Source organism: Penicillium chrysogenum (assembly GCF_028827035.1).
Source record: "Penicillium chrysogenum strain IBT 35668 chromosome Unknown utg000004l_segment0_segment0, whole genome shotgun sequence".
NCBI classification, from domain to species: domain Eukaryota; kingdom Fungi; phylum Ascomycota; class Eurotiomycetes; order Eurotiales; family Aspergillaceae; genus Penicillium; species Penicillium chrysogenum.
Genome location: NW_026622752.1, coordinates 1,239,483 through 1,265,661, shown reverse-complemented (window position 1 = coordinate 1,265,661; position 26,179 = coordinate 1,239,483). Strand labels below are relative to the sequence as shown.

General features: G+C 50.5%; 8 protein-coding genes across 8 annotated transcripts; 2 read left to right on the top strand and 6 right to left on the bottom strand.

The window, feature by feature from the left end:
- Positions 1–304: 304 nt before the first annotated feature.
- On the bottom strand, positions 305–1,919 carry N7489_006407 (putative C2H2 finger domain protein; the record flags this gene model as incomplete). The annotated part of the gene is made up of 3 exons (XM_056712157.1): positions 305–1,145; positions 1,324–1,805; positions 1,905–1,919. The coding sequence occupies 3 exons, from the start codon at positions 1,917–1,919 to the stop codon at positions 305–307; spliced, it is 1,338 nt and encodes a 445-aa protein (XP_056565872.1).
- Positions 1,920–3,886: 1,967 nt separating this feature from the next.
- On the top strand, positions 3,887–4,955 carry N7489_006406 (putative nicotinamide N-methyltransferase; the record flags this gene model as incomplete). The annotated part of the gene is made up of 3 exons (XM_056712156.1): positions 3,887–4,298; positions 4,418–4,730; positions 4,799–4,955. The coding sequence occupies 3 exons, from the start codon at positions 3,887–3,889 to the stop codon at positions 4,953–4,955; spliced, it is 882 nt and encodes a 293-aa protein (XP_056565871.1).
- A 219-nt stretch (positions 4,956–5,174) lies between these two features.
- Positions 5,175–6,378, bottom strand: N7489_006405 (putative S-adenosylmethionine-dependent methyltransferase; the record flags this gene model as incomplete). Its single annotated transcript, XM_056712155.1, has 2 exons — positions 5,175–6,114; positions 6,320–6,378. The coding sequence occupies 2 exons, from the start codon at positions 6,376–6,378 to the stop codon at positions 5,175–5,177; spliced, it is 999 nt and encodes a 332-aa protein (XP_056565870.1).
- An 892-nt stretch (positions 6,379–7,270) lies between these two features.
- dspD (putative protein-tyrosine phosphatase) lies at positions 7,271–9,213 on the bottom strand (the record flags this gene model as incomplete). Its single annotated transcript, XM_056712154.1, has 2 exons — positions 7,271–7,485; positions 7,554–9,213. 2 exons carry the CDS (start codon positions 9,211–9,213, stop codon positions 7,271–7,273), a joined length of 1,875 nt encoding a protein of 624 aa, XP_056565869.1.
- A 3,619-nt stretch (positions 9,214–12,832) lies between these two features.
- Positions 12,833–15,327, top strand: N7489_006403 (putative LPXTG-motif cell wall anchor domain protein; the record flags this gene model as incomplete). The annotated part of the gene is made up of 2 exons (XM_056712153.1): positions 12,833–13,351; positions 13,477–15,327. The coding sequence occupies 2 exons, from the start codon at positions 12,833–12,835 to the stop codon at positions 15,325–15,327; spliced, it is 2,370 nt and encodes a 789-aa protein (XP_056565868.1).
- A 1,844-nt stretch (positions 15,328–17,171) lies between these two features.
- On the bottom strand, positions 17,172–18,413 carry N7489_006402 (KH domain-containing protein; the record flags this gene model as incomplete). Its single annotated transcript, XM_056712152.1, has 2 exons — positions 17,172–17,872; positions 18,014–18,413. The coding sequence occupies 2 exons, from the start codon at positions 18,411–18,413 to the stop codon at positions 17,172–17,174; spliced, it is 1,101 nt and encodes a 366-aa protein (XP_056565867.1).
- Positions 18,414–19,041: 628 nt separating this feature from the next.
- Positions 19,042–21,492, bottom strand: N7489_006401 (Alcohol dehydrogenase superfamily zinc-type; the record flags this gene model as incomplete). Its single annotated transcript, XM_056712151.1, has 7 exons — positions 19,042–19,266; positions 19,317–19,781; positions 19,839–19,935; positions 20,006–20,152; positions 20,212–20,350; positions 21,082–21,310; positions 21,394–21,492. The coding sequence occupies 7 exons, from the start codon at positions 21,490–21,492 to the stop codon at positions 19,042–19,044; spliced, it is 1,401 nt and encodes a 466-aa protein (XP_056565866.1).
- An 849-nt stretch (positions 21,493–22,341) lies between these two features.
- On the bottom strand, positions 22,342–25,237 carry ura7 (small subunit rRNA maturation protein UTP4; the record flags this gene model as incomplete). Its single annotated transcript, XM_056712150.1, is given in 3 exon segments — positions 22,342–22,969; positions 22,987–24,112; positions 24,184–25,237. 3 exon segments carry the CDS (start codon positions 25,235–25,237, stop codon positions 22,342–22,344), a joined length of 2,808 nt encoding a protein of 935 aa, XP_056565865.1.
- Between the last annotated feature and the right edge of the window lie 942 nt (positions 25,238–26,179).

The following is a 26,179-nucleotide window of genomic DNA, read 5'->3' as shown; positions in this document are numbered from 1 at the left end:
ACAAAACACAAAGAAAAAAGCAGAAAGCGGGCCAAGGAGACATGATTGATACATGGGATCTCAAAAGGTGAAAAAAAAGGTCCCGAGAATTGTGAAACACTCCGTTGAAAAAAAAAAAGACCTCTGAACGATTATTGGACAGTGGCTATATTCTCCAGGAGTGGTCATAAACATGTAAACAAGAAGGTCAAAAAATTCGCTCAAGCTCGTACATGAGATCGTGAAGGGGTCGTCGTTCGGCATATGCCGATTTGACCCAAGGACTGGCTCGGGGGCGGCGCAAGTGGGGAGGGTACTGGAAGATTTACTCTTCCATGTGACCAAAGACACCGCCGTCGTCGTCATCGACTGGTGCGGAACGGTTACCAAAGTCCACATCGGCGTTGCGACGTTGACGAGATTTGTGTGCCTCGTCACCAGTCCGGACTTCGCGCTCATCCGACACCTTGTACGACAGCGACGGGTTGAGCGACCGGGACAAGAAAACATCGATGTTAGCCTCGGAGTCTCGGCGAGCGGCCTCTTCTATGGGGCGCGATTGAAGGGAGTGGAGGCCATGGTTGCTCGGGTGGCTGCTTGAATCCAAGTAGCGCGCCGGCAGTGGAGGCACTGGTGGCACGTCAGGGGTCATGGAGACAGGCCCCGTGCGAGGAGTTCCGAAATTGCACAGGCCGATGGCGGCGGCAAGATCCGCCTCATCATCCTCGTGTAACCGTGTGTCCGCAGTCGAGGGACGGGTGTCGATGCTCGAGTGGCGGAAGTGGGAGAAGGTAGGCGAGTGCAGCGGAGCACTCTCGTTGTACGAGCTGGAGGGAATGGACTGGTAGGAACGAGAGAAACCCGAGGCATTGCTGACGCTGGGGCGTTTGGCCCATTGTGCCGGCACGCCCGACATCTCGAAATCGTCGTCTTCCTCCGAGTCCATTGGGGGTGGCGTGGTCTCGGCGGAACTGATACCATCGCGCGTTTCTGACAGGGCGTCCGGCGATCCAGACGACAATTCCGACTCCAACTCGGCGGACTCGTCGGGTGGATCATCGTGGTTCATGGTGACCAAAACGGAGGCGGCCTCCAGCAGTTGAACCTGCTGATGCTTGGAGATGAGAAGCTTCGAAGTAACGGACCATGCTGGGTCGTGTTCCCACCTAAGATACCACGAAGAAAAACACGTCAATCAAATGTTGATGAAAGGGGTGGGAAAAAGGGGGGGCAGTGACGAAGGGGGAGTTGAATAACCACGAGGGCGACCTGCACAGAGCCGACATGGTGCATATTCCCGATCGAGCTAGAAGAAGACGGCCGAGCGGTAGGGGGGATACACACATATGCTTAGACAAGCAGCTGCCATGCTTATACCCTTTCCCGCAGCGATCGCAACGTATGGCCGTCGAAGCACGCTTCCCTTCGGTCTTGAGTTGGGCACCCTCGCTGGCTCGGCGGTTCCGGTTCTTGGGCTTGCCATCGGACTGATCCGAGCCCGGAGAACCTTTGCGGGCGACCGTTGATTCCTGACTGGGGCTATTGATACTGCGGGATAGGTAGGAGCTAAAGCCAGATACGTTTCCGATGGAGCCGGATTCCAGTCCCTTGCGGGCTCCTAGGCTGCGGCGGTGCGCACCCATAGGGAGCGAGGTAGCCTCCCCACCCTCCATGGAGGCAGCGACTGCGGCGGCAGCATTGGCAGCGGCGGTGGTGACACTCTTTCGACGAGTTACACGGTGGTTTGGATTGAGGGCACCTAGCGAGATCGAATGCGCGTGGTGCCGCTGGCTAGTATTGGGGAGAGGACGCGACATGGACAATTCCTGTGAATGGCCAAAGGGGCCGATAGATTAGTATGGCCTTTAAAAAAAAAAAAAAAGAAAGGAAAAGACAGTAGTCAGACGGAAATGCTGGGCACCTACCTTGAATGAGGCCATGGTAAGAATTGAGAGGAAGCTTCCAATGGAATTGACCTCTAGGACACGGGTTGCCCTCAATTTAGAGAAGATGAAATAAGGCGAAGTTCCGGGTGCGAGATGTATAGGGGGCAATGAATGCGAGAATGAGAGGGAATGAAGAGAGAGAATGAGAGCGAATAAAGAAGAGGAGGGAAAAAAAGTGAGGGAATCCAAAAAAAAAAAAAAAAGAAAGGTGGAAGGGGAAAAAAAGAGGAGAAAGAAGGAGAAAGAGTCAGGGCCGGTATGAGCCAAAATCGCTCAGGTTTGCGGGGGCCTTTCCCTTTGAGCATGCGGGGGAGAGCGATCACCAGTCACACATACGGGTTTGGTATTTTATTGCTAATATAGTTGAAGATATATATGCTTTTTGGACTATATTATTGTCTATACTAGATAACGTTATATCCCATGTTCCTTATACCCTATATTGTGTGTTATATCTCTGTGTGTGTGTGTGTGTGTGTGTGTCGCAATGGCTCTGATGCGATAGCAGAGTGGATCCCCGAATAAAGACATGTTAATAGTAACAACCAAAAACCCTTCGGATTCTAGCGAATTCGAATGGCGAATGTTGGGCATAATCTTGTTAAATATGTAATATGTGTGTTAATTCCTAGCCCTCGGATGGCGTTCCGTACAGGGGAAGGGTCTGCGCCCTGGTTCTGAAGGATAAAGAGCCATGGATCCAGTCTCAGCTATAAAATAATTATAACCCAATTCCCATTTGACATGTCCTTTTATATGCAAAATATTGCAACCTTAGAAAAGTGAACCACCTTTGTTTAAAAGATATTAAAAAAAAAAAAAAAAAAGGAAAACCTCCAGTTGCCTGACGATCAACTAGGGTCACAAGATAGGACAGCTGGACTCTGGATTCAAGTACCAATCAGGTTACTTGGTTCCCACCCGGGCAATGACGAATGTGCATTGATAGGAGATGGCCGCGAGCACTTAAACTAGTGACTTAGAAAGTACCGCTCTGCCATGTATCGAGATCACCTGCATAGCATCGACCGGTCTAGTGCTTGGAACAGAGTGGATGAAGTGGGGGCCAATGATGTCATTGGGCTTAGTCAAAGATATCACCTGATACCCTCCAGCTGATGCAATGATCTAATTTAATGCAATTTCCCTGATGTACATACTCCGTTACAGGTTGCAGCATAAGAACATCTTTCGTGGCAAAGGAGGAATTGTGGCTCATCACCTAACCTAGGGCACTCCAAGACGACAGCACCCAGGCCCCGAAGGGCCCGGGGGACAGGGGTCAGTTAGGTAATCGCTCAGGTCACCACACATTCCTCCGATCAGGTCGCGCCATCTCGCACGCTAACGCCTGCAGGAGAGGATCATTACTCCGAGCGTCACACTGCCCTCTTGCGCACGAGCACTTGGGCGGAATTATTTTTGGCGCTCTTGAGAAGGAAGCCCCCTGATCTTTCTTGTCTCTGGCACATTCCCAAGGTCCCAAGGTTCCTGGCCCGTCATTCTTGACATGCGGCTGAGACACCCGGGACATTCTTCTTGTCAGTATTATTGGGTTAGAAAGTTGGATCGTTGTCGATCCAATTGTTAGAGCTACCGAGAGCTACCATAGCTGTGGAATTATGTCCTCAAATGGACTTATCGAGGCAACAATTCAATCGCAGAGAATCTCGTATGCTCCATTATTATTTACCATGACGTGGTCGGACCTCACAAGGTGGAGACATCTCACCTAATCTACTCCATATCAAATCAAACAATGCAAACACATTTCAACCCTTTATCAAAATTCCCGATAAGAAATAAAGATTGTGCAGAACTCGTGAAGGGTCGCAATGGCCTCATATAATAGGTCAATTGACTTTTCAATCATACAAACAGGGAACCCTTGGAAACCTTCAAGATCTCTACTTCGAGCATACCAGATTAAATCCTAACTCAAAAACACCACAACCGCAGCAATGCTCCATTCCCGTCTACGGCCCCTCCCCCCGCCGCCACTATCCCAACACGCCCAGCGCCGAAGACGAGGAATCAACCGGGGACCTCTTTGGGGCATTCTCACCCACCTCTTCCTAGACGATGCACCTTCCTTCCACGGTGACCCAGGCCAACACCTCCTCTACAGCTCCCCGCGCTATGGCGACCTTAGCATCATGGTCCCCAGCTACCCAATCTTAAGCGAGAAGAGTTCTGAGGAGATCGCCGCAGGCCAAGCCAAGCCAGACGGCTCCGTGAACCAGGTCGACGAGGGACGCAAACTCTTCGCGCATTTCCTCTGGGGCGCGGCAATGGTCGTTGCACGCCACCAGGCGAAACAGAGACAGAAGCCAGAAAAGAAACCCGGAGCTGTGGAGTATCAAGGACGAGAGTGTACTCGAGTTGGGCGCTAGTAAGTGGACTGTTTCCGGTTTCATTAGCCATTCGTCACAGTTTATACTGTACCCCTCAACGCTGAGACACTCAAACTAATACATTGATATTGTTTACAGGCGCCGCTCTCCCCTCAGTAATCTGTTCCCTAGCTGGCGCCTCGAAGGTTGTCGCAACAGGCCACCCCTTGTCGCCGGCACTCAGCGGCGCAATCGCTTTCAATATAGAGCACAATCTAGCCGAGCGCGCGCCTACGGCCGACAGAGAAATTTCAATGCATCCGCATGAATGGGGTGTGTTGGATGACTCTTTCTCGGCGGCGAACAAGGGTGTCTTCACGCGCACCGTCGCGGCGGATTGTTTCTGGATGCGCTTACAGCATGAGAACCTCGCCCGCACTATGCAGTGGTTCCTTTCGCCAGGTGGAAAAGTGTGGGTAGTTGCTGGCTTACCGGGCGCGCGATTGTTGCCGGGTTCTTTGAGACGGCCCTTAAAAATAGGTTCGTGGTTGAGAAGATCTACGAGAGGGACTTGGTTGCGGGATTGGAGGATGGGGGTGAGATTCGCAGGGAATGGCTTCCGGTTAGGGAAGGGGAGGGTACGGAGAATCAGAAGAGGTGGTGTGTTATTGCTGTTTTGAAGAGGAAGGGGGAGTAGAGTTTTGGGCTGTGGTTCTGGCGATGGATGGCATGTGCATTTTTGAGCGATATCTCAGTTCCCTTGCATGATGAGATTACGAGCATAGATAGAGGAACGAATGATGGACATGTTTCAGTACTATATTCAGCATATATCTATACTGGCTATCTGCTTTCCACCTTTGTTTGCTTAGGGGTATAGTATAGTTCGCATGGTATTCTGCAGCTCCACCAAGTATCAAGCATCCCCAAGCCTCTGGAAACACACCGTGCAAACACCCTGTCCCTCATGTCCTCCAAACCGGAAGCGAGGATACTCAACACGGCCCCAAACCGCCAACCGATCCCCACTCGTCCGACCCCCAGTGAACCAATGCACCAGCTCTTCCTCAGTCCAATTGCAGGTAGTAACAATCAGGAACCCACCGCGCCGCACTAATCGCCGCGCGATATCAGGGTATCTCTCACAGACACGGGTGGTCTTCGCATCATCAGCTAGCGAGACAGCATCAAACGTCCCCTTGTCAAGCACGATGTCGAAACCACCTTCATGGTAGGGGAACCAAGGAAGTGTTTCCTCCGAAGGAGGGGAGGGTGATACCTCAAGACCTGTTTCAGAAAGAATCGCCTTCGAGCCCAGAATATCCCACTCCTCGAACTGGATGGATGTTTCTTGTTCCGGCAAGTCATTGGATCCAGCCTCTGCCTCGGTCTCATCATCCTCTTCATCATCCTCTTCACCCTCATCCTCATCCTCAGAGTCAGAGTCAGTGCGATAAGCGGAATGCCCCCTAACACGCTGCAACTCCCTCGCAAGCTCGACACTCTGGCGCGAGTAATCAACGCCAACAAGACGTCCCCCGTACCCGCCCTTCTTCTTAAGAAGCGCGAGCATACTTCCATTCCCGGTACCGAGATCCAGAACACTCGGCTGGCGGGAGCCTTTGTGTATATTGCGCGGCGACAAGGGGAAGGACTTGCGCGTGAGGAAGTGGAGGACTTTTTGCGGGGCGTTGTGTTCAGAGAACCAGGATGTGCCGGGGTCGTCTTCTTCGTTTAGGTCGGAGGAGGTGGACGCGGCATCGTCGTCATTTTGGTCTTTGGCATTGGCGTTGGGGTTATTCTTGGGAGCTTCGTGCGAAATGTGGGCTAGTGTGCGGGCGTAGTAGGATTCCCAGCTAGGTTTGAATTGTTAGTTTGGGTTTGGTAATTTTCTTCAGATATTAGAGGCAGTCGTATAGATCAATTGGTAGTCCAATTGATCCGTTGCTGCATTTGCAGTGCCTGTTTCACTGTATACAGCACGTTGGAGGGGTAGAGCGGGGTTCGTGAATTCCCGGCCCCCCAGCAAGGGAGAAAGGTGCGGCTGAAAAGGACACATACTAGTCTTTTGTGCCCAGCTCACTGGGCGAGAGGTATGCTGGATGAGATTCTTCAGCCATTGTCGCGGGCATGCAGAGGATGCGCAAGGAAAAATTTGGGTTGGATGGAGATGTTCTCGGGGCTTATCGCTATCTCCGTTCTACAACAGTCTGAAGCCGCGATGATTGGACCTAGAACTAGACTTGATTCCATTTTTTACAGCCGTACAAGAAACAATTGAAGCTTAACGTCGATCTCTATTGTGAGAATGTGCAAATGGGGTATTTATCATGCCATCTTTCACCCATAAACCAAGCATACCGTGATCCCAAGAGGAACTAAGCGGCTTCACCACACGAATGTTGAACACACAAAGAAAGGCGCAGAAGCCAAGGCCTTGTCTGAGCAAGATGGAAAGATAAGAGAGCAACACGAAATAACCAAGCGAGCGTGAGACGAAAGCCAATGGAAGCAAAAGAAACCCAAACGAGATAGGACCCTCCGATAATATTACAGGTACCAGGCACAAAGGAAGCAGACAGGTCTGATCCGATCTTCCCAGGCCGGGCCTTGGTTTGGTATCAAAATGAGTCCGTTTTGGACACCCGAGACGCCAGTGGTGGAAAAAAAAAAGAAGAAGAGAAGAAAGCTCAAGCGATGGTGACCAGAAATGGTGTTGGCAAGACCCGTAGGTTCAAATGACAAAAAGAAATATGCAGCAAGTATGCAGGTTGGAGAAAATGGCGATGAGCGACGGCAAAGCCTGCTTTGGTCATGAGTATCATCAAGCCAGTCATCTGATTGAGATGAGTGGAAGAAATTAGTAAGTGAGAATGGAAGGGCATTGACTCCCGGGACACAACACGTCCCGGGGGCGAGCAGATGGTCTTCAAATCAGGAAAGAGACATGGAAAATATGTCGGGTCGTAGAATCGTTCCGAGCCTGGTCTCAAAGGACACGAGGCGGATAGATCACAAGAATTCATCAATAGATCTCATGATCAGGGGTTCGCCGCCAGATGGAGGCGAGCGGGGGTCTGCCGGTTCGGTGGCAAAACCCATGCCATGGGGGATAGGAGGTGGAGACAGGGCTGCCGAGCGATCAATGCGATGGAATGATGCTGGTGCCAAAGGGGTCGGCGAGAGGAATTCGTTCGTCCTCGGTGAGAACAAACCACCACCGGAGTCTGGCGCATCACGTACAAACACATGGGTCTGAACGAGCGGGTCACAGCTGCTGACGCTACGCGGCAACCCTCGTAGCCGGCCCGAGGCAGGTCCCACGGACTGAAACTTCTGTCGGAATGGGAGGGGTCGGGGGAGAGACTCCGCTTAGGCGAGTAGGACTTGGATTTTGTGTAGCTACCGTCGTCGCTCGTAGTGGGACGCGTTGATCTTGTTTCAGGGATTGAGAGGCAACTAGTTGATGGTGCCTGCGACAGGCCACGGAATGGTGGTCGGCTGGATTCGTTGGACTCTGGGCGCTCAGCTCGTGCAACCTGAGGCTCTGAGCTTCGTCGGCCGGTTTGGACGAACCACTCCTGGGGTGGGGGCTTAGAGGTAGATCCCCGCAGCAGTTTAGAGCGGAAGTCTGTGAGCTGGTAGATGAGGCTCATATTCGGGCCAACCCACTGGCTGCGTCCCTTAACTGCTTCGTACATCGAGTTGAAATCCAGGTTTCGGTTTTTGTACAATCCATAGGCAATGACCAGCGATGCCGAGCGACTGGCGCCCAGCTGGCAATGCACCAGAACTTTCTTTCCTTCGGCCACCCGGTCGTCAATCAGCTCACAGAGAGGGAGCAGATCTTCGAGAATTTCGGAGTTGTGGTCCCAACCGACATGGAGGTACTCCGGTACCGAAGTTGTAGGAGTCGAGGTAGTGGGGGTTGGCGACTCAGAATCCGAGGGCTGAAATTCCCAGGCAGACTTAAAGGACATTTCTGAAATCGCGGTCTGGGGCTCGCCTCGGGAGAAGCGTTTCGAGGCCATGGAAGCGTTGCGCCAAGTGCTCATCACTGTATCGTTCCGGTCGTCCTTGCTAGGATTGAACGGGTTCACCACTTCTTTAGCGACGTTGATAACCACGTCAAATTTAGACGCTTCTTCTGCTGTTGGTTCCAGATACAGGTAGACACCAGAGTCGTGGATCCGAATAGGCCCATCCGGGTAGCCACGATCCTTTTTGCGGGTCGACTCCCGCGAGTCGAGGTGGTCATCCTCTTCTTCTAGGCCATCAAGAACACGGCGAGAGAAGCCAGACCCATCAACCGGCTGCAGGGTGACAGGGGAGGAAACATCATCAGCAGATGCGCTAGAAAAACGGCGCGTACCATGTGGCATTAGCCGGGGAAGCTGCATGCCTCCCCGTGGGGCGAACGATGGTGATGTAATCGATGCAAGCGAAGGTGAGGATTCTGCGTGGCGTAGGGATGGAGTAGGGGGCACGGCATCAGTGGAGGTACCGGACAACGGTTTATTGAATGTCGGGGTTTGGATGGTCAGATTGGCGACGCGTCGCCTCGTGCTTTTGCTCTTGGCCGGGATCGCGATGGGAGATGGCGGGGTATCAAAGTGGTGTTGTGACGTCTCCACCACCGATGCAGTAGCGATAGGTGGGCGGGACTGAGATGGGGGTGGCATTCGCAATGACAAGTTCTTGAGATTACGTGCCCGCCGGTTTGGGGAGTCTGGGCGCACATTATGAGGGGTCGGCTGCGGCAGGCGTGGTTCACTGACAGGCGCAAGGCGCGGAGGAAGCTCCACGGGCCGAGTGGAAGGCAGGAATTTGGGGTACGAGACCGACATGGCAGATGGAGATTCCGGGGACGAGCTCGGAGAGATGTCACCCCCGCCGGGCGAATCAAAAGGTGAGATGGTGGTGGTCGGGGATGACTCGGTGGATGCCGAGGTCATGGATGAAACACTTTCGCGGTGGGGGAAGGAAGTAGGCGCGTATTGACAGGGACATGGGTTGGATATTGAAGAGGGTGGATAGTGTTTGCTTCTTCTTTGTATCGCGGAAGTGGACCCCCAAACACCGACATGAAAGATGGAAATGAGTCCGGAAAGGACGGCTGGCTAGTTTGCACTGGCATTGTCCGAGAAATCGACACTGTGAAAGGGAAGTTCCTTTCAATCCGGCTCTCACAAGAGAGGCTAGAATGGCATTCGGGATCGAAGATGCACTTGCTGCCTGCGCAAATGGAGTCTCTATTGGGAAGGATGTTTAGCTTGAATCTAGGGCAACATAAATGCAAGGGTTTGAGACTAATGATCAAGGGGAAAAGCACACAATGCACGATGTCATGAAGGAGAATGAGGAAGTGTAATAATAAAGTGAGAGGTTGGTTACGGGAAGGCCATCCACATACCAGATCACAAGGGTATGTGTGTATCTTCTTTTCTTTTCCAGTATTGCAAGGAATATGAAGGAATGACTGGACCAAAGATCAAAGACCAAAGAGTTAAAGATCAAAGAGAATAATGAAAAGGGGAAAAAATGTATCACAGAGAGTCGTATAGAATCAAAGCGGTTCCTCCAGGGAACTGGAAGGATGAAAAAGAGAGAAGAAAGGCAGAATAGGAAAAGGGAAAGAGAAAGAGAGTATACGGGTTTTTGGACCCTTCGTGTTTTGGGGGATCTGGAAGTAACAAAGTAACAAAGTAACAAAAAATAACATAAATAACATACAATACCAGAAGAGGGGAGATAAAACCCCCAATCACTGCCCTCTCTAATTTTAGCCGCCCTGGAATGTTTAGGTCGGCGTCAAATCAACGTAAATGAGAGGCTCGTGAGTGTGCCTCTTCCCACCTTAGCGTATATTATCTATTATCTATTTTCTATTTTCTTATATTTCTAAATATTATTATATTCATTCCTTCTTTCTATGTATGTTGTATGTATTTCTTCAAAATACTACCTAGGTACTCCGTACATGCTCAGGTCCCACATAATTATAGTCCCACAGCTGAGTACATCCATGTCCACGGGTACTCCGTACTCCGTATATTCCTTAGAGTTGGATAACCCCCATCTGTTACACACAATACCAACACAAACGGCTTAAAGACCGAGATGACAAGGGGGGAGACATTTGAGACGGGATATGGTGGAGATGTGCTGTGCGTAGTAACCCGAAAGGGACACTGTCTTCCTGTCTTCCAAATTTACCTTCCCGTCTCTCAATACATAACTCCACTGTTTCTCTACTCCATACTACTGTTCTAGATAATTACATATGTACATACATGATTCAGGTCAAAACAACATAAAATTCGAATGGGTGAACGGTGGGCTGGCTGACCCATGGATTGTGTGGACATGATACCATTGGACCATTCAACATTTTAGGGGCAACCCCAAAATAGGAATAGAGAGATATCTGATTGGATGATAGTAGGAGGACAAGGCACAACCTGAAACCCCATGGATCTGGGTTTGGCGCTGGATGAAACACACCAAATTGGCACTAGCGGGAGACTAGTGGATCTTGGCATTTGTCTCAAGATCGTGTGAGATATAATACAAACAGGTTTGGGGCTATAATTTACTTTCATACTCCGTACGTAAAATAGCAATATTTACTCCGTACATCTGGAAGTTATGTACAACTACCTAGATCGTCTATTACATCAGCTGGGATTATCCCCATGGAGGCTGGGGAGAGTTACTGAAGCTTGAGGCCCACTGTATTTTCGGGGAATGACGAATGATCGTCCTTCTCCACGTGGATTGTAGTCCTGAAACTGGATCTTCACTTCGCCATATGCCGAGTCTGGAGAGGATATTCCCATGGTATTCATCACCTTGTCACCGAAAATCTGGTTTGTGCCAGAGAAGTTCCAAATAGATGAGCCCCTTTCTCTGGCGTTCTTGATCCTGAAGGAAACTCCAGATGTTTCAGCATGCGCTTCTAAAAATAAACACTCTGGATTGCGACATTAGCAGCTTACGCTTGGTTGACATTCTTGTGTTTCAGACTTGAAGGACACTTTCCATTGGTTTGTCGCATACAAGGACAGCTTGTTCAATTAAACTACTACCGCGAATGAACTCCTGGTCTTGTCTTGCCTTGTCTCTTATTATCGGTACATACTGCAAATGGTATGGTCGGCTAGCCGTTGCAGTATACGATATAGGGCTCTCCAGATTATTCCACAAATAGATTTCTGTTTAATGATCAATCTAAACAAAGTACCTATCAAGTTGGTCCACCTACTCCGTGTTACCTGTATGCCTAGATAGTGGATTGCCACACGAGCAATACGCACATGACAATGGATTTGTCAAGTGATGGTCAAGTGGCTGTGTGCAAGTATTGAAGAATTCGACTCATATCACTATACTCCGTACGGAATACGGAGTCCATGGGTCTAGACACCCTTGTATATTGTAGGACTCCATATTAAGTGTACTAGCGAGCGTACAAAGTATACTCTGTACACTAGGGTGTATATCACTGATTGAGCCCCTTTATTAGCATAGCCTTGCTTGTTTCTTTCTCCGAGTACAGCCCATGTCTAATAATTAATAAAGAGTAGTCCTAGTGTTCCAAGGTGAGGCATTGCCGTACTATCTCGTCACTTATTGATTTTAGAAATAGGATAATTAATAGCGAGAGAGTAATGTATATGCACCTAGAGTACTTTTCCTAGCCCAGGCTGCCCGCTTCACTTTTTATATTCATTGGTATGAATGGAAATTAGTACCTAAGAATTAGACGACGTTTATCAACATAACCAGCCTCATTAGATAGTATACCTATACTGTATAACTATAGAGTGCAATAAAGGGTCCCCAAGTATTCCAACCATCTACTTCCATTTCAAGGTTGACTAGCATCCAAGAATGGTCGTATATCAGGTGATTAGTATGGTCTGCGATGTCAATCTATATTCAGGACCTGATATGTTGTGCCTATGTAGATGTAGATAGTATCCTGCATACTGCAACCCGAATAGTACCTAGATAGAGCTGCTTGTTTTGGATCCATGGATGTCAACTGTCAAATTCAATTTGTTGGGGGTTTTTTCAACCGAACCGTGGTTTTGCCTGGAGCTGAACCATGGCTCAATGCTTATTTTTGTATTTTTTGTTTTTCTTCCTTTTCTTTTCCTTTTGCCTCTTCTTTTCCTGTTTCGGATTTTATGTAGAGCAGACTACCATCTACCTAATAGGTTCTGAGTAGTATCATCCAGCATATCGCATCTACAGAGTTCCAGTTCATATTGTACCTTCCTCAATATTTCCCATGAGTCAAACCAAATCAAGTTTCAAACAAAATCCAATAGAAAATAAAAGCTCGTCAATATTGAAATTCTCCAGTGTATACCCGCATCCAATATTCTTTCTGACAGGTCAAGTCCACAAGTCCTTACTGACATCCTGCAATGACTATGAACTGTGCATATTTCCAACCTGTCGGAACTATACAATCCTAGCTTTCCCCAGAATCGTCAAGACTTCAAAGGTACCAAGTACTTCACCGTACTCTGTACTTCGTACAGTGTACAGAGCACAAAGTACACGATGGCTGCAGGTTCCCGTGACCATTTGCAACCCAACCAAGTCAATCAGCATCGTGACTATGACCACGACCAGCACTTCCAACATTTCCGACATTTCCCTCACTCGCGTTCTTTGTCGTTGCACACTCGCTTCGATGGCCCCACCGATGAAACACCCAATCTAACCACCAAACGCTCCTTATTGCACCGCGCCCGGCGATCCATCCTAAGCTTCAGCTCACCCAGCCCCCAAGCTTCTGAATCTCCCCATGCCTCGAAGAGGCCCAGACAGGACGAATTACACCAAGATCGCCCTGATGTGAAAAGAACCATGCCATCAAGTCTGGCTTATTCTGGAGCGACCAGAACCCTAAATGAAAATGCTCGCTCCCTCAACGGCAGTCTAAACGGTACTCATCGGGGGATCGAGGACAAGTCTTCGACGGACGAGGGCCGCCCAAAGAACGAGGATGTGTTCCTAAATATTGCGAGAGCTGATTCTGGCCGTCGCGACTCGATAGGTCGCTCGGATTTTAGACGGGTAAGTGAGAATAATATAGGTCTTGAGCCGATCGCATTCCTGATCGCTCTGGCATTCATCGGCCACAGCAGCCGCTCAACCCCTTCTTGTGACTTCCCGATAGCTAACGAGAACGTACGGACTAGTCACGGCTTGGTTATTCTAGCCAAAGTCTACGGTCGCCAACGACAGAACAAACCCCGTCACCCGATCAGCGGTATAGCAATATCGACAACCCCTTGCATTTGCAAAATGATTCCCCCACTGCCCCCTACAGCTCCATCCATACTCCAGCGTCATCCACCCATCCTCTAGACGACTCTGGTCGCTTCCGCTACAGTGGCCTAGGATCCAGTGCGCGATCCGCCGTCGGCGTTCCACGAAGCCGCTTCAGCCGCACGAGCCCAGAAACTTCACCGCGCACACCTACCGCTGCTGAGGAACTGGAGCGCCGGTCCTCCCTAACCGATCCGCGCATCAATCGCTATTCGGGACTCTCTACAATCCGGAGCAGTCGGCAACCTTCTGCCTCTGAAGTGACCGGGCGACCGCGAGCCGATACAGAACGATCGCGCGCTGATGGAACCGAGTCGACATTGTCCACTACGGCCCCATCCACTGTTTGGGACGAACTGGATGATCTCAAAGATCGGATCAAAAAGCTGGAATTGACGGGGAGGCTACCTCCATCATCTTCAGCGGCGATGTACACCCCTACCAATGAGAGACCGCGGACTGCAAACACTGCAATTACCACCTTATCCTCTTCGCCGAAGCAACGCCGCAAAGCCAGCGTCTCAACTGCAGATACCGAACGGAGCCCGGTGCACCCCATTCTGCAATCCGCATTGGCCAAGGCAAAAGCTGTCTTGAGCGGTGACGTGTACACCTCCCTCGAAGCGACGATAACCGATGCTTTGAACCTTTCCACCGCGTTGGGCGTCAATACCGCCCCATCGGGCAGCGTCTCCGTCGTGAATGGAGGATACACCTCACCCGAACGACATGCCCGCCGCAAAGCAGACAGTGTGTGCCGCAGTCTGACCGAGCTTTGCCTAGCCTTGACGGATGAGCAGCTAAAGAGTGCCCGACCGGCGTCAAGCCGTGAAACAGGCGTGCAGCCTCAATTGTCGAATGGCACGGGGGTCGATGCTCGTATGTCCGTACCGACGTATCAGCGGAATGGGAGCAAGGAGCCCGAAGGAGTTGAGCGGCGTCATAGCACGACCCGCATCTCCAGTCGCCTTGACGCACGTCGAGCATCCCTGGTCAATACCAGTCCTGGTAACACGACGGATGTGAAGCAGAGCCCAAGCCAATCTCCCGGCATGTCTAACCCAGCCAGTCGTCTCAATCGCATGTCAAGTTCCCTCCGCAGCCGCAGGCTGACCATTGGCGAGGAAAGCGGAGAGACTGAAAGTCCACATAGTCGTTCGGTCTCCAGAGCCAATACAGAAATTGGCACACCGCTTCCTGCGCAAGCCATCCCGCCTCCTCGGCAACGATTCTCCCAAGGTCACACTGTGTCCCGCTCCATTTCCGGTGTGCAGCAGGACCAGAGCAGCGTCGCATACTCCCCCCGCTCCCCGCAATACCAATCATCACAGGTCCCACAACCGCAGGTGCAGTCATCACAGCCTCGGACACCGACTCTCTCATCCAGTCTCTCATTCCGTCGAAGCTACATGAACCCTGCTACTTATACTCCTGCGACATCCCGCTCCAACATCCAGGCCGGGTCTCGCCGTTACGGCCTAACGCCTAGCTTCTCTTCCAATAACGTGCAGGGATCTGGCGTCGAAGAAGGTCTGCGCTCGCCCCAAATGGAGCCCTCCCAGACCAGGATCTCGACCCCATCGAGCAAAGTGGCAACCAGCTACACGCCAATCCAATCACCACGACTGCGAACGAACAGCTTGGGCGCACGGAGATTCGGTCTTCGAAATCGTGCCCCGGCCACCCCCAACAATGTAAACCTCGATGACAGCATCGATTAACGCTCACACCTCCCATATCCCTCTGGCTGAACCCCGCCATCATGCATGCCAACCGTCGACATATCCGGTTACCTCACCTTGAATTATTTTACGCAGCGACCCCGCATCTGATCCCGTCTCCTTCGGACATCTGCTTCGACATCGGCGTTCTCGTTCCATCTTTCGAAAGGACTTTGCTTGTTATATGCGTGTCTCACCAGCCATGACAGTTGGAAGTTTTCCCTGTCCACAGTCCCACACAACATTGCATTATGCATTCTAACGAATCTCCTCTGTGTCTTTGATTTGAGAAGAAATTACACCCATCACGCATTCACGGTGTCAGCACGTCATCCTATTCTGTGTCCACATTTTTTGGTGTGATATTTGTCTGGGGAAGGTCTCTGGCAGCAAAGACACACCATCTCACCACCATAGACTGTCAGCATGTCTAGTGGTTTGTCAAATTCATGTACAAAACCTACCATTGGCGGCGTCTCTTGTCCATAATACTCTACCGGATGGCACTGTTTCATTTGTGTACCAGCCCTAGGGATTATCTTTCCTTGTTTCTACTTGTTTCTCTTGTCTATTCTTTTGTCGCATCTCTCTCTTGCGGGCGCGTTTTGTATCTAGGTCTGCCGCCCGTAAGCTGGTCTTTTCTATTATCTCCTTTGTCCGTGAGTCGCAGACGAGAATTTACATAATGATGGAATGGAATGAAATGAGATATTCAAGCGCTTTCTTGTTAGTTCTGTTGCTTTATAGACAACACATGCGATCTAAGCTAGTGCGTTCTGCTGTCGCCTTATACAAAGATCTAATATCCTTGTCCACCAGGTTATAGATTGTAGCATAGTATAATTACTAGCTTAACGATACATCAGTTGGACAGATCATTCGCACAAATATATCCCAGCAGATAAACCGGACGGGTCCATCTGCAGAGGGTATACAAGAAATCGCTTGTTCCTGGAGTAATTCGTGAGATTAGACACCCAACGTCCTATTGGCATTTAACACCAGATATTCATATTTGAGAACAGCAGCCAAGGTGATACGCAACGAGACACATGAAAAGGGGGGCTATTAGGAGACAAGAAGCGTTTTTTTATTATTTCGAGGGTTTCGTTTTCAAGGGCCAAGATACACCGCAATAAGGAGAGGGTAGGGTTGATAAAAGGTGGTAGCATTGCAGTAAATCAGGGATAGGAAGGGAACGAAAACAGGGTACATAAGTCGAGGAGATAAGAGTGGAGGGAAAGACATGGATCAATATACCCCGCCAGCTACAAACTGGCGGCGTACAAGGTGGAACGATGACAAGGACAAGGAGGAGGTAGAGACCGGGATGATGGCGGAGAGGTCTGGGATTCAGGAATCGGGGTAAAGACGGATTAGAGACATCACGGTGACAGTTCAGCTGATGTGGGGAAGCGAGGGAGGGAATGGAGGTAAGGCTGTTGTGATTGGCAAAGTTGAGGGTTAGGATCGAGAGACATTCGGGTTGCGATGCAATTCAACGCACAATGGCCGATAAAGACCACACAAAATTGGTATCTAATACGCATGTGTACCCTCCATCCATCGCAGCGAACTTTTGTCTTTTGTGAATAAGAGCAACGTATGGTGAGGCTAGAACCTCGAAGGAGAGCCGAGGAAGAAGATCAAGAGAGAAAGACCCAAAGCAATCGGAACGAAATAGAGGAATAAAAAGGAAATAAAAGAAGCGCTAGCACATGACCGCCGCTGATCGTGACCGACAAGTCTTCAAGGAAGTCGTAAGGTCAGAGAACACAAAGGAGTCCTGCTAGGACCAATCTCATCCGCGCACACCCACACACCAGGGATCATTCCCGGGGGATTTATTCCTGGGGAAGCTGGCTGCGGCGAGTCTTCTCGGCTTCCAGGTTCTCGTAGAGAAGGTACAGAGCCTTTTCGTTAGCCTGAGCACTTCCCATGATGGTGAACATGCGCTCGCCAGTCTCGTCGTGGGGAGCTTTGGCGATCGAAATCCGAGCGCCCGAGCTTCGGCGAATCTCTGTGATCTTGGTCCCGCCCCGGCCGATGATGCATCCAACCATGTCCGCAGGAATACTGATGTTCTGGGTCTGGATCTCTTCGCCATCTTCGGTAACCAAGGGGTATCCGCGGTTTCCAGCATCGGAGTTAGATCGGCGGTTATAGCCACCATCGCTGAAGTCGGCGCCGTTGCCGGTGCGGTTGTACTGACGGCTGCTGGTGTTGTTCTGGTAGCCATTTCCAGCCGGGGGGTTGTTGTTGAGCGGCTGCGAGCCACTGAGAGAAGCACGCACGGCGGGGTTGTAGAGAACAGTACCGGTGCCACGCTGCCAGTCGTCAAGCAGACATTTGCCGATTTCCCAAATGGCCTTCTCGATGCCCTCGGGGGTACCCTGGACCTCGACAATGCGCTCTGTGGATTGGGGGAGCATTTCCTTCTGCGCAACCATCCGAACACCCGATGCATCCTGAATGTGCTTGATCTTCAGACCCTGTCGTCCAATGATGGTACCCATTTGGTTGTGGGAGATCAGAAGGCGAACGGCTAGAGAAAGTTAGAACAAGTTCGGATCAAAATGGTAATTTCCAGACTCTCCGTATGGATTCTTTAAACTCCCCATACAGAAGAATGAGTCCAAACTAAAATATTCAGAGCGACCAAAAAGAAAAAGAAGATATCACTTACGGTGGGTCCCATTGTTAGAGACAATGCCACCCATGCCCATCTGCGGGGCACCCTCCAAAAGACCCTTTGCCACGATCGCATAGGCACGAGCAAGCGAGCGCAATTGACCAGTAACAGTCAGGACACGGTCATGGACACCGGGAACTACCTTGCTCACACCGGCCTTGACACCGGTCTCGTCGCGGAGGTCGGCAACGTTTTTGCCAGCCTTACCGATGATGACACCGGCCTCCTTGGAGGAAACAATAGCACGCAGAGTCAGATCGGCGATAGCATACTCCTCCTCGGTCTTAAGGGGGGCCTCGAGGTCACCCTGATCGGCGAGGTTGTCGTTGAAGTTATCGGTCATGGGCTCGTCGTGGTCCACAGCGGTGGTTTGGTGAATCTCGGCGGAATCCATTTTGTCGGTGATCGATGAAGGTAGGAGAAGCGGAGGAGCGGTTAAGCGGTTTGAAAGGATCAAGTGAGAAGCGGGATAGAAGGTTCCTTTAATGCCGTACGGTCGCGAGATGCGGACCGGTAGAGACTTCACACTCAAATAGTGGCAAAAGTCAGTTTTGTAAAAAAGGTAGAAAGGAGTGCGCATGCGGTACAGGATGATGCGCGAATTCCCAGAGGGAAACCCGTAAAATAGGATCAAACTGCTAGAAAGAGGACTCACAGAAGAGGGAGATAGGAAGTGGAGAAATGGATGGGAGGGGAAAGTGCCAGGATCTTGGATCAAGAGGGAGAGGAAGACGGATAGGGAACTCGATGAGAGAAAGGGGAGTAGAGGAGAGAAGAGGAGAGAGGAAGAAGAAGAAGGGAAAAAGGTGAGGGGAGAGAGAGGAGAGAGGAGGAGAGATGGAGATGTGAAAGAGTTGAAGTTCAAGTGTTTTGCTTTAAGCGGAGAACCCGAGTATGAAAATCTGCCTTCTCTCTTTTTCTCTTGACCACTTCTTTTGTTTGTATACAGGATCTCTTATATATAATTCTACTCTTCTATTGCTTTTTCTATTTAATCTTACCTGGTTATATACTTATACTCTCTATTTATCAGCCTCGAATATCACTTTCTGCACCTGGTGCGCATTGAATAGATCATAGCCCTCCACGGCCTGCGAGAGTGGCATCATCTTATCAGCCATAAAGCCAAGTTTGTGCTGGTTCCTCTTGAGCACTTCCAGGGCCTGAGGAGCTACAGACCGAACAGGGCATCGCCCCATCTGGACTGTGAGGTTCTTGGAATAGGCATCATTGCCGTCCCAAGGAATCTGAGTACCTTATTAGCAACGATACTAAAAGCCGATACATATCTACTTACCTCTCCATTGTGGAAACCAACACTGCTAATGGTTCCCCAAGGTCGCAGAAGTTCAAAGCCAGTGCGCAAGGCAGGACTCAATCCGACGACTTCGATGACAGCATCGGCACCACGTCCGTTTGTCAGCTCTTGAACACGCTTGTCTAGACCAGCCCGGTCCAGCTGGAAATTCCACGGCTCAGCACCAAGCGACTTGGCAAGCTCCAGTCTCGAGGGGACGGAGTCAACTGCCAGGATATGCTTGGGCTTGTACTCCAAAGCATTGATGAGCGCGCAGAGACCGACGGGTCCACATCCAATCAGGACTACTGTCTGTTCAGCAATCTGCTCGGGGGTCGAGTTCTTGAATGCGTTGTTGGCTGCAAACCAGCCTGTGGGGAAGATATCTCCCATGAGAACCAGATACTTCTCGTCAACGCCCTCGGGGGCCTTCATGACCGAACCATCAGCATTCGGGATTCGCGCCTGTGTAGTCTCAATATCAGCACATAGAGCAAAATAAGAGTATGCTTAGAAACCCACGTATTCAGCCTGCCCACCGTCCAAGCTGTCACATCCAAAAAGACTGTTCTTATCACAGCGAGAAGACCACCCTTGCTTGCAGTAGAAGCATTCGCCGCTATCATAATGTCAGCGCAACGTTCGTACAATTTACTGCAAAACGAGCATCTAGTGAGCAGGCAGCTTACCAGGAAGTAGTAAACGCAGTAACAACCCGGTCCCCCTTCTGGAGAGTCTTGACGGCGCTGCCCATCTCAACGATCTCGCCCACGAACTCATGGCCCATAATAAATCCTGTTCCTGCAGGCTCCACGCCACGGAACATGTGCAACTCACTAAATAATATCGCGATTAGCACTGGTCTTTGCGTAAAATAAGTATAGATCAATCCCACCTTCCACAAAGCGCAGTATATCCCACCTTGACTACAATATCCTCCGGGTTCTGCACTTTGGGAATAGGTCTCTGCTCAACAGCGACCTTATAGGGGCCGTGAAACACGACCGCCTGCATCATACCAGAATCCGAGGTAGCTGGAGCCATCCTGACGATGGTCAATCTTCAATCTCTTTATAGTGGAATCCTGTAGTTGAAGTATGACCGCAGAGACTTACTTTTGGGTTTTGGTGGGGAAACTCGGAAGTCAGGCTTTGCTACAATGGATACTCCAAGCCAAATTCTTCAATGTGGAATCAGAATGCAGAGGGATCCGAATTTAAAGAAGAAATCTACTAATTTCTCCAGTCTCGGGCTTCTGTGCGAATGAATCACCTGGTGGGGCTGGTAGACTATGTCCACAGTGGCTGGTCTCCACTGAAAGCGCCGAAAATAGGATATAGATGGGTATGCTTTGTAGTATGGAGATTAAGTTCTATATGATGCATGTGTTTGCAGGTATAGACAGAATACAAGGGAATTTGAGCTACTACTCCAAGTAGGTCACTCTTATGGAAGGTGGATGCTACGTAGAAGAGAGATAGAACTGTCAAACTGTATTCCAAGGACGCAGTGCAAATGTATAGCTGGTTCCAGTTTCTTCGGGCCTAAAGAAACCGAACAAAGAAAGGCAAATAAATACTCCTTGCGACGCCTTTCGCAAACACCGAAGCTGAGAAAGAGAAAGAAAAACAAGGCAACGGAAATCAGTCTTGAAAAGCACACATGCTCAGAGAATGCAATCCCATTCTTATCATAAAATCGAGAACCGGCCAGGCGCACGAAACACATGAAGGCCATGCGTATGAGCGGAAGTCTCCCCACTAACAAACGACGCAGAACAGTTCCTCCTCGAGGATGAATTTGCCCTCCTTGTATTTCTCACTGCTCTCATATGCCTTGTCGTACTTCCATCCTACCGTTTCCTTGCACTGTCTGCAGGCGATGTCACGCACGATATGTCGACCTGTCGTCATGTTGCGCTCTACAGCTTCGCCTTGCGTGACGTTGACGACTTTATTGAAGAGGTATGCTTTCCCGTGCTGGCCTCGGAAATTCTAGGTAGTCGAAGGTCACGGGTCAGTAACAGGTGATTCATAGCAGGAGTTTAGGAAGAAGAGGGTTCAGGGCATTCTCATACCCGGCTCATGATCTCGTTGAAGTCCGCTAGATGAGTCTTGCATCCTTTACACCCAAAGATCTTGTTGGCAGTCAAGTAGACGTTGTATGAGAGGCCCATGGTGTAGTTATGCGGTTATTGTCGGAGAGGCGTAGGATGTGTTTCTGTGAGGGTCTGAGATGGCGGCCGAGGTCCTGAGAGGTGAGTTCGAAACAGCAGAGAGGTGGCAATGATATATAGAGGGGGGTTATGCGATGGTTTATTGAAAAAGGGGCAGCGTGTTTGCCTGCTTTCTTCGATATGGAGTAGTTGGCCCCGCCCTGGGTTCGACTTGGGAGGACCTATGCGGTAGTCCTGCTGTTGACCTCCTTATTGATCCGAGCCTTTATGTTCTGGCAAATGTAGGGTTTCTTGATTTATGATAACGTATCCCTGGCCCTTGCAGAGGGGTCTATGGAAAGAGGATGTCGGACTTCACAGCCTCCCAAGGTTGGAGCTGACGTGTAGACGATAAGCCGATAAGCGGGACCGGAAGGAGATTCGGGATTCACGGGGACAGCAAGGTAGCAGGGTAGCAGGGTAGCAGGTTAAAGGCTTTTCAGGATGGTCAGCTGGTTCAAGGTGTACAGAGGTCTCAAGAGAGTCAAGAGTCTGCCCAGGCGAGCTCGGAGGTTTAAGTCACTCTGAGGCCCCGCACTGGTTCTGGATCGTTTCAGCCTTGGAAATCCCGAGCTTCGTCACTTTCTTTGTACTTCAGTATATTTGAATCCCACGATATACAGGACATACGAGAGTCAACTAGTTACCTGAATATAGGCAAGTAATTTTGGGGGTAATCATCAATTCAGAATCCCTGTACATAAGGCGCCGGTATCATGCGCTCCACCAAGTATGCTCAAATGACAAAATTACATATCTGAATCACCATTCTATTTTTTTTTACAGAAAGCCCTTTGATATCTCTCTGCTTCACTCATAGTCCTTCACGTAACGACCAGGCAGTTCAACGTCCCACATAGGTCGCTCCACCACTGCGACTTCCAGAATCCCACTCGGGCTCTGGTCGTCGGAATCGTCATCCGACAAGGTGTTGAGAGGTACAATGCCAAGGATATCACGGTATTTATAGGTGTGCCACCACCGACGTGTAGGCTGAGCTGAGGCACCATTGGTCTCCACCAGCTGCTTCTTCGGGGTATCGCCGGTGTGCTTCTGTGATCCCTTCTGTGGAGTTTCGGTTTCGACCGCAGTTCCATCTCCACGTCGTAGACGGGCGAGGGTTGTCTCATTGGTGGCCGCAAAGGTCTCGTCGTACTCGTAGGCCTCGTCATCTTCGCCTGGGACACGGGGACGTTCCTTGTCAAGCGCGATCCATTCTCCCTGCGATTCATCGCTGCCGACGATCTTGCGGACCTTGGTGCCAAAGTGGACATCCATTTGTGACTGAGGGATTCGGTCACCGGCACCAGTGTTGTGTTTCCTACGCTCGTATTCGTCATCGTCGAGGGCTTCGCGCTTGCGCTTCGATGCCTTGGCAAGCTGACCCGCGGTCTTGCCCTCTTCGGTCTTAGCTTCAGCCTCCTCGGGGAGGGGAAGTCTTGGAGCAGATCAAACATCCACAGCCATGATGCTCCGTAGAGCCAGAGGCGCTCGCGGCCCTCACAAAGATCCCACATGCAGCCCATAGCTCGGTCCTTAACGCCTCGGAACTCTGCGGGGAGGTATGCCTTGGGGTTGCGTCTGGACCAGTCGGACAATTTGCCATCCCGAGCATCAAATTCGATGAGCTGGTGCTCACTTGTGAGGACCATCAGCCGATCTTCGTCAGACCGGTGCGTGGCATTGGCGAGAAGCTTTTGTGTGGGGGCGGACTTGGGACGGAAGGACAACAAAGTGATGCCGGACTTCATACGGGGGATTGGTGATTCGGTGGCAGCGGTAGTCCAGCACTCGCCCTCAATCACAACGTCCTCGTCCTCATCATCAGATGAATCATCGTCGGACTCCGAGGCTCCGCTACGTTTGGCCGCACCGTTCGCGGCTCCTGCGCCCAGCACCCAGGTGTCGACGCAACCAGAGATATCACCACACGCCAGAACCTTGCTGTCATCTGAAAACACCACAGATCGTATCGTTCTCTCGTAGTCACCCAACGTTCCGTGGGATGCCTTTTCGTGTCGTACATGACGGGCGACTCTCTTGAGCTTTGCAAACTGTGGCACCACTTGAGGCTTCTCATTAGACACGGAGGTTGGCTGAACCCTTGCCATGTAGATGTCGCTGTTGGGGCGAACAATTGAAAGCCATCGGCCGTCGGGGGAAATGGTCACAAGGCGAGCACCTTCATCGGAAAGCACCTTAGGTACGTCGATCTTCTGGATGCGCAGAGCACCCTTCTCATCGCCCTTTCGCCGACGGAGAGAAAACAGTTTGACCTCAGCAATGGTTGCAACAGCGAGCGTCTTGCCATCTGAAGACAGCATCGCTGATGAGATATTTTCCTCGCCCTGGATCAGAACCTTACCAACAAGTCTATGCCGTTGGCCATCAATGTTCTCATGCAAAGACGCAGGGCCTCGAGAGACACGCCACAAGCTCACTTCTCTATCCCAGAAACTCATAACCAAACGGGACGACGGCGCGGAGGTGAGCTGGGGAATCTGCGGAAGACTCGAAAGCTTGCGGTGGTGTTCCTTTCCGAATTCACGCAGAGGGAGAACAACCGGTGTTGCATCGGGACCTTTGAACGAAACAAGTCAGTCAGCATTGCTGGAACATCTCAAATCGATAGTGGGCCAATGTTTAGCATACCTCCAGACACAGCGATACTGATATCCTTCGTCTCGTAGACAGCAAACGTCTTAACATCGTGGGTGTGGTAGCGACGATGCATGATCTCAGCCCAGCGACCCTTCTTGTCGCCCTTCTCGCCCTCCTTCTTGCGGTAGACGACGGTCCTCTGGTCGGCACCGCCACTGACAACAGTATCTCCATTGGCACTCACTGCGATATCGAGAGTATCTGCAAGATGGCCCTGTATCCGTTGAACGAGAGAATAGTTCTTTGCGTCCCAGAACCGAATTTCACCAGCCGAGTCACCCGAGACGATCGTGCCGTCCGGCAGACATTTTACCGACCAAACCAACAGTTCCTTCGGACCACCTGTAGGACCTTTGCCCAGAGAGATTGTCCGCAGCATCTGACCACTGCGAATATCAAAGAGACGGATAGAACTGTCAGCATAACCCGCGACGATGGTATGGCGGTTCTGGAAGGTAACGCTGAGGACGCGCGCTCTTTTCGTTGAGGGACGCATCAGGCGCAAGAATTTGAGCTCGTTATCGGCAGTAGACAAGATGACAATTGACCCATCCGCACATCCTGCGGCGAGGTGCTGACCGATGTGCTCGCCCTCGGCGGGAGGAAGCACCTTTCCATCTTTGCCCTTGGTCGCCTGCCAGCGGGGCTGCGCAGCAAGACACCAAATCTCTCCATAGTTTCCACTGGAGTGACGCAGCGGGCGGCCATTCTCAAGATCCCATTCGGTGACGGCTGTGGAGTATCCAATGCTAAACAGACGCAGCTTTCCTGGTAATTTGGTGCCATCCGGCCCATCCTCCTGGGGATCCAGAGTCCATGCGAGTCCTTCAATGCTTCTATCCTTGCCTCCACGCATCACGGTCTCCTGGAACCAGGCGCCGCGCATAGGGTTCCATATTTCGATATCACCGTTCGCACGACCGATCGCGAGTCTGAGGGTGGGTACGCCACGTCCAGCTAGATCTGCTGACGGGGGATGCGAGAACGCAAGTGCATTGATCGCCTGTGGGTTATAAGAAACGAAACGACAACGGTGGATATCCATTATTGGAGATGGGGGCTTCGAAGCCAGAGAGCTCGTTTCGGACGGTTTTAAGCGGCGTGCAAATCAGAAATGGGCGTGCTGAAGATCAATTCAGAAATAGTTCAGCTCGGGCTGTAAAACCAGCCTTTAGACAGTCATCTCTTGGACACAAATGGGTGATTATATTGTGGTGCCAAAGCTTTCCTTGCGACTTGTTGCGCTGCCTTTTTTTTTTTCTGTAGATAATTTTTAGCGGCCGGAATATCTTAACTAGTTCGGTCTGTTTCTCCGAGATCACGTGTGGGGAATCGAGCATCATTTCTGCCTTATAGATCAGGGGCTCGTAACTATCCATGGATGGATAACTAGTTAACTAGTTATGAACGTTCATAAGAGCAACCTTGGAAACAATAATGATGATATGTCTTTGTCGGTAAAAGCTATTCTGCCAATTGCTTGATAGACTTTGATTTTCAAGGTTGCGATGTAAGTGTCACCTGTGGTCGATTAGTACCTACATGTAGATACATGTCAGGACCTAGGTTCCGATGAAGTAGTTAGTTAACTACAACATATTCCACTGTACAAGGACATGCTTGACAGAAAAGTGGTCAAGTAAATTCAAAAACTACATATTCAACGTCCATTATATACATATCTAATTCGCCTTGTTTGTCCAGCAAAACAAAGTCGTTGTAACGTTGTATTTGTGCAACATCACGAACGTTGTGGGTTATCTTCGAATTCACTATTGCAAATCCCCGTCACAGAAGCTGAGTGAATTGCAAACCGGCCAACTGATAGAAGGCGGTCAACAACTCTACCATCCATCAATATGTTTATCAGGAAGCGATTACCGATCAGCAACCTGACTTGGTCGTGTTGCAGTCAAGGTCAGGGGTGCGACGCGGAACCATTGGATACCAGAGCAAGTTCCGTCGGTGCAAACAGAACACTCGGCCT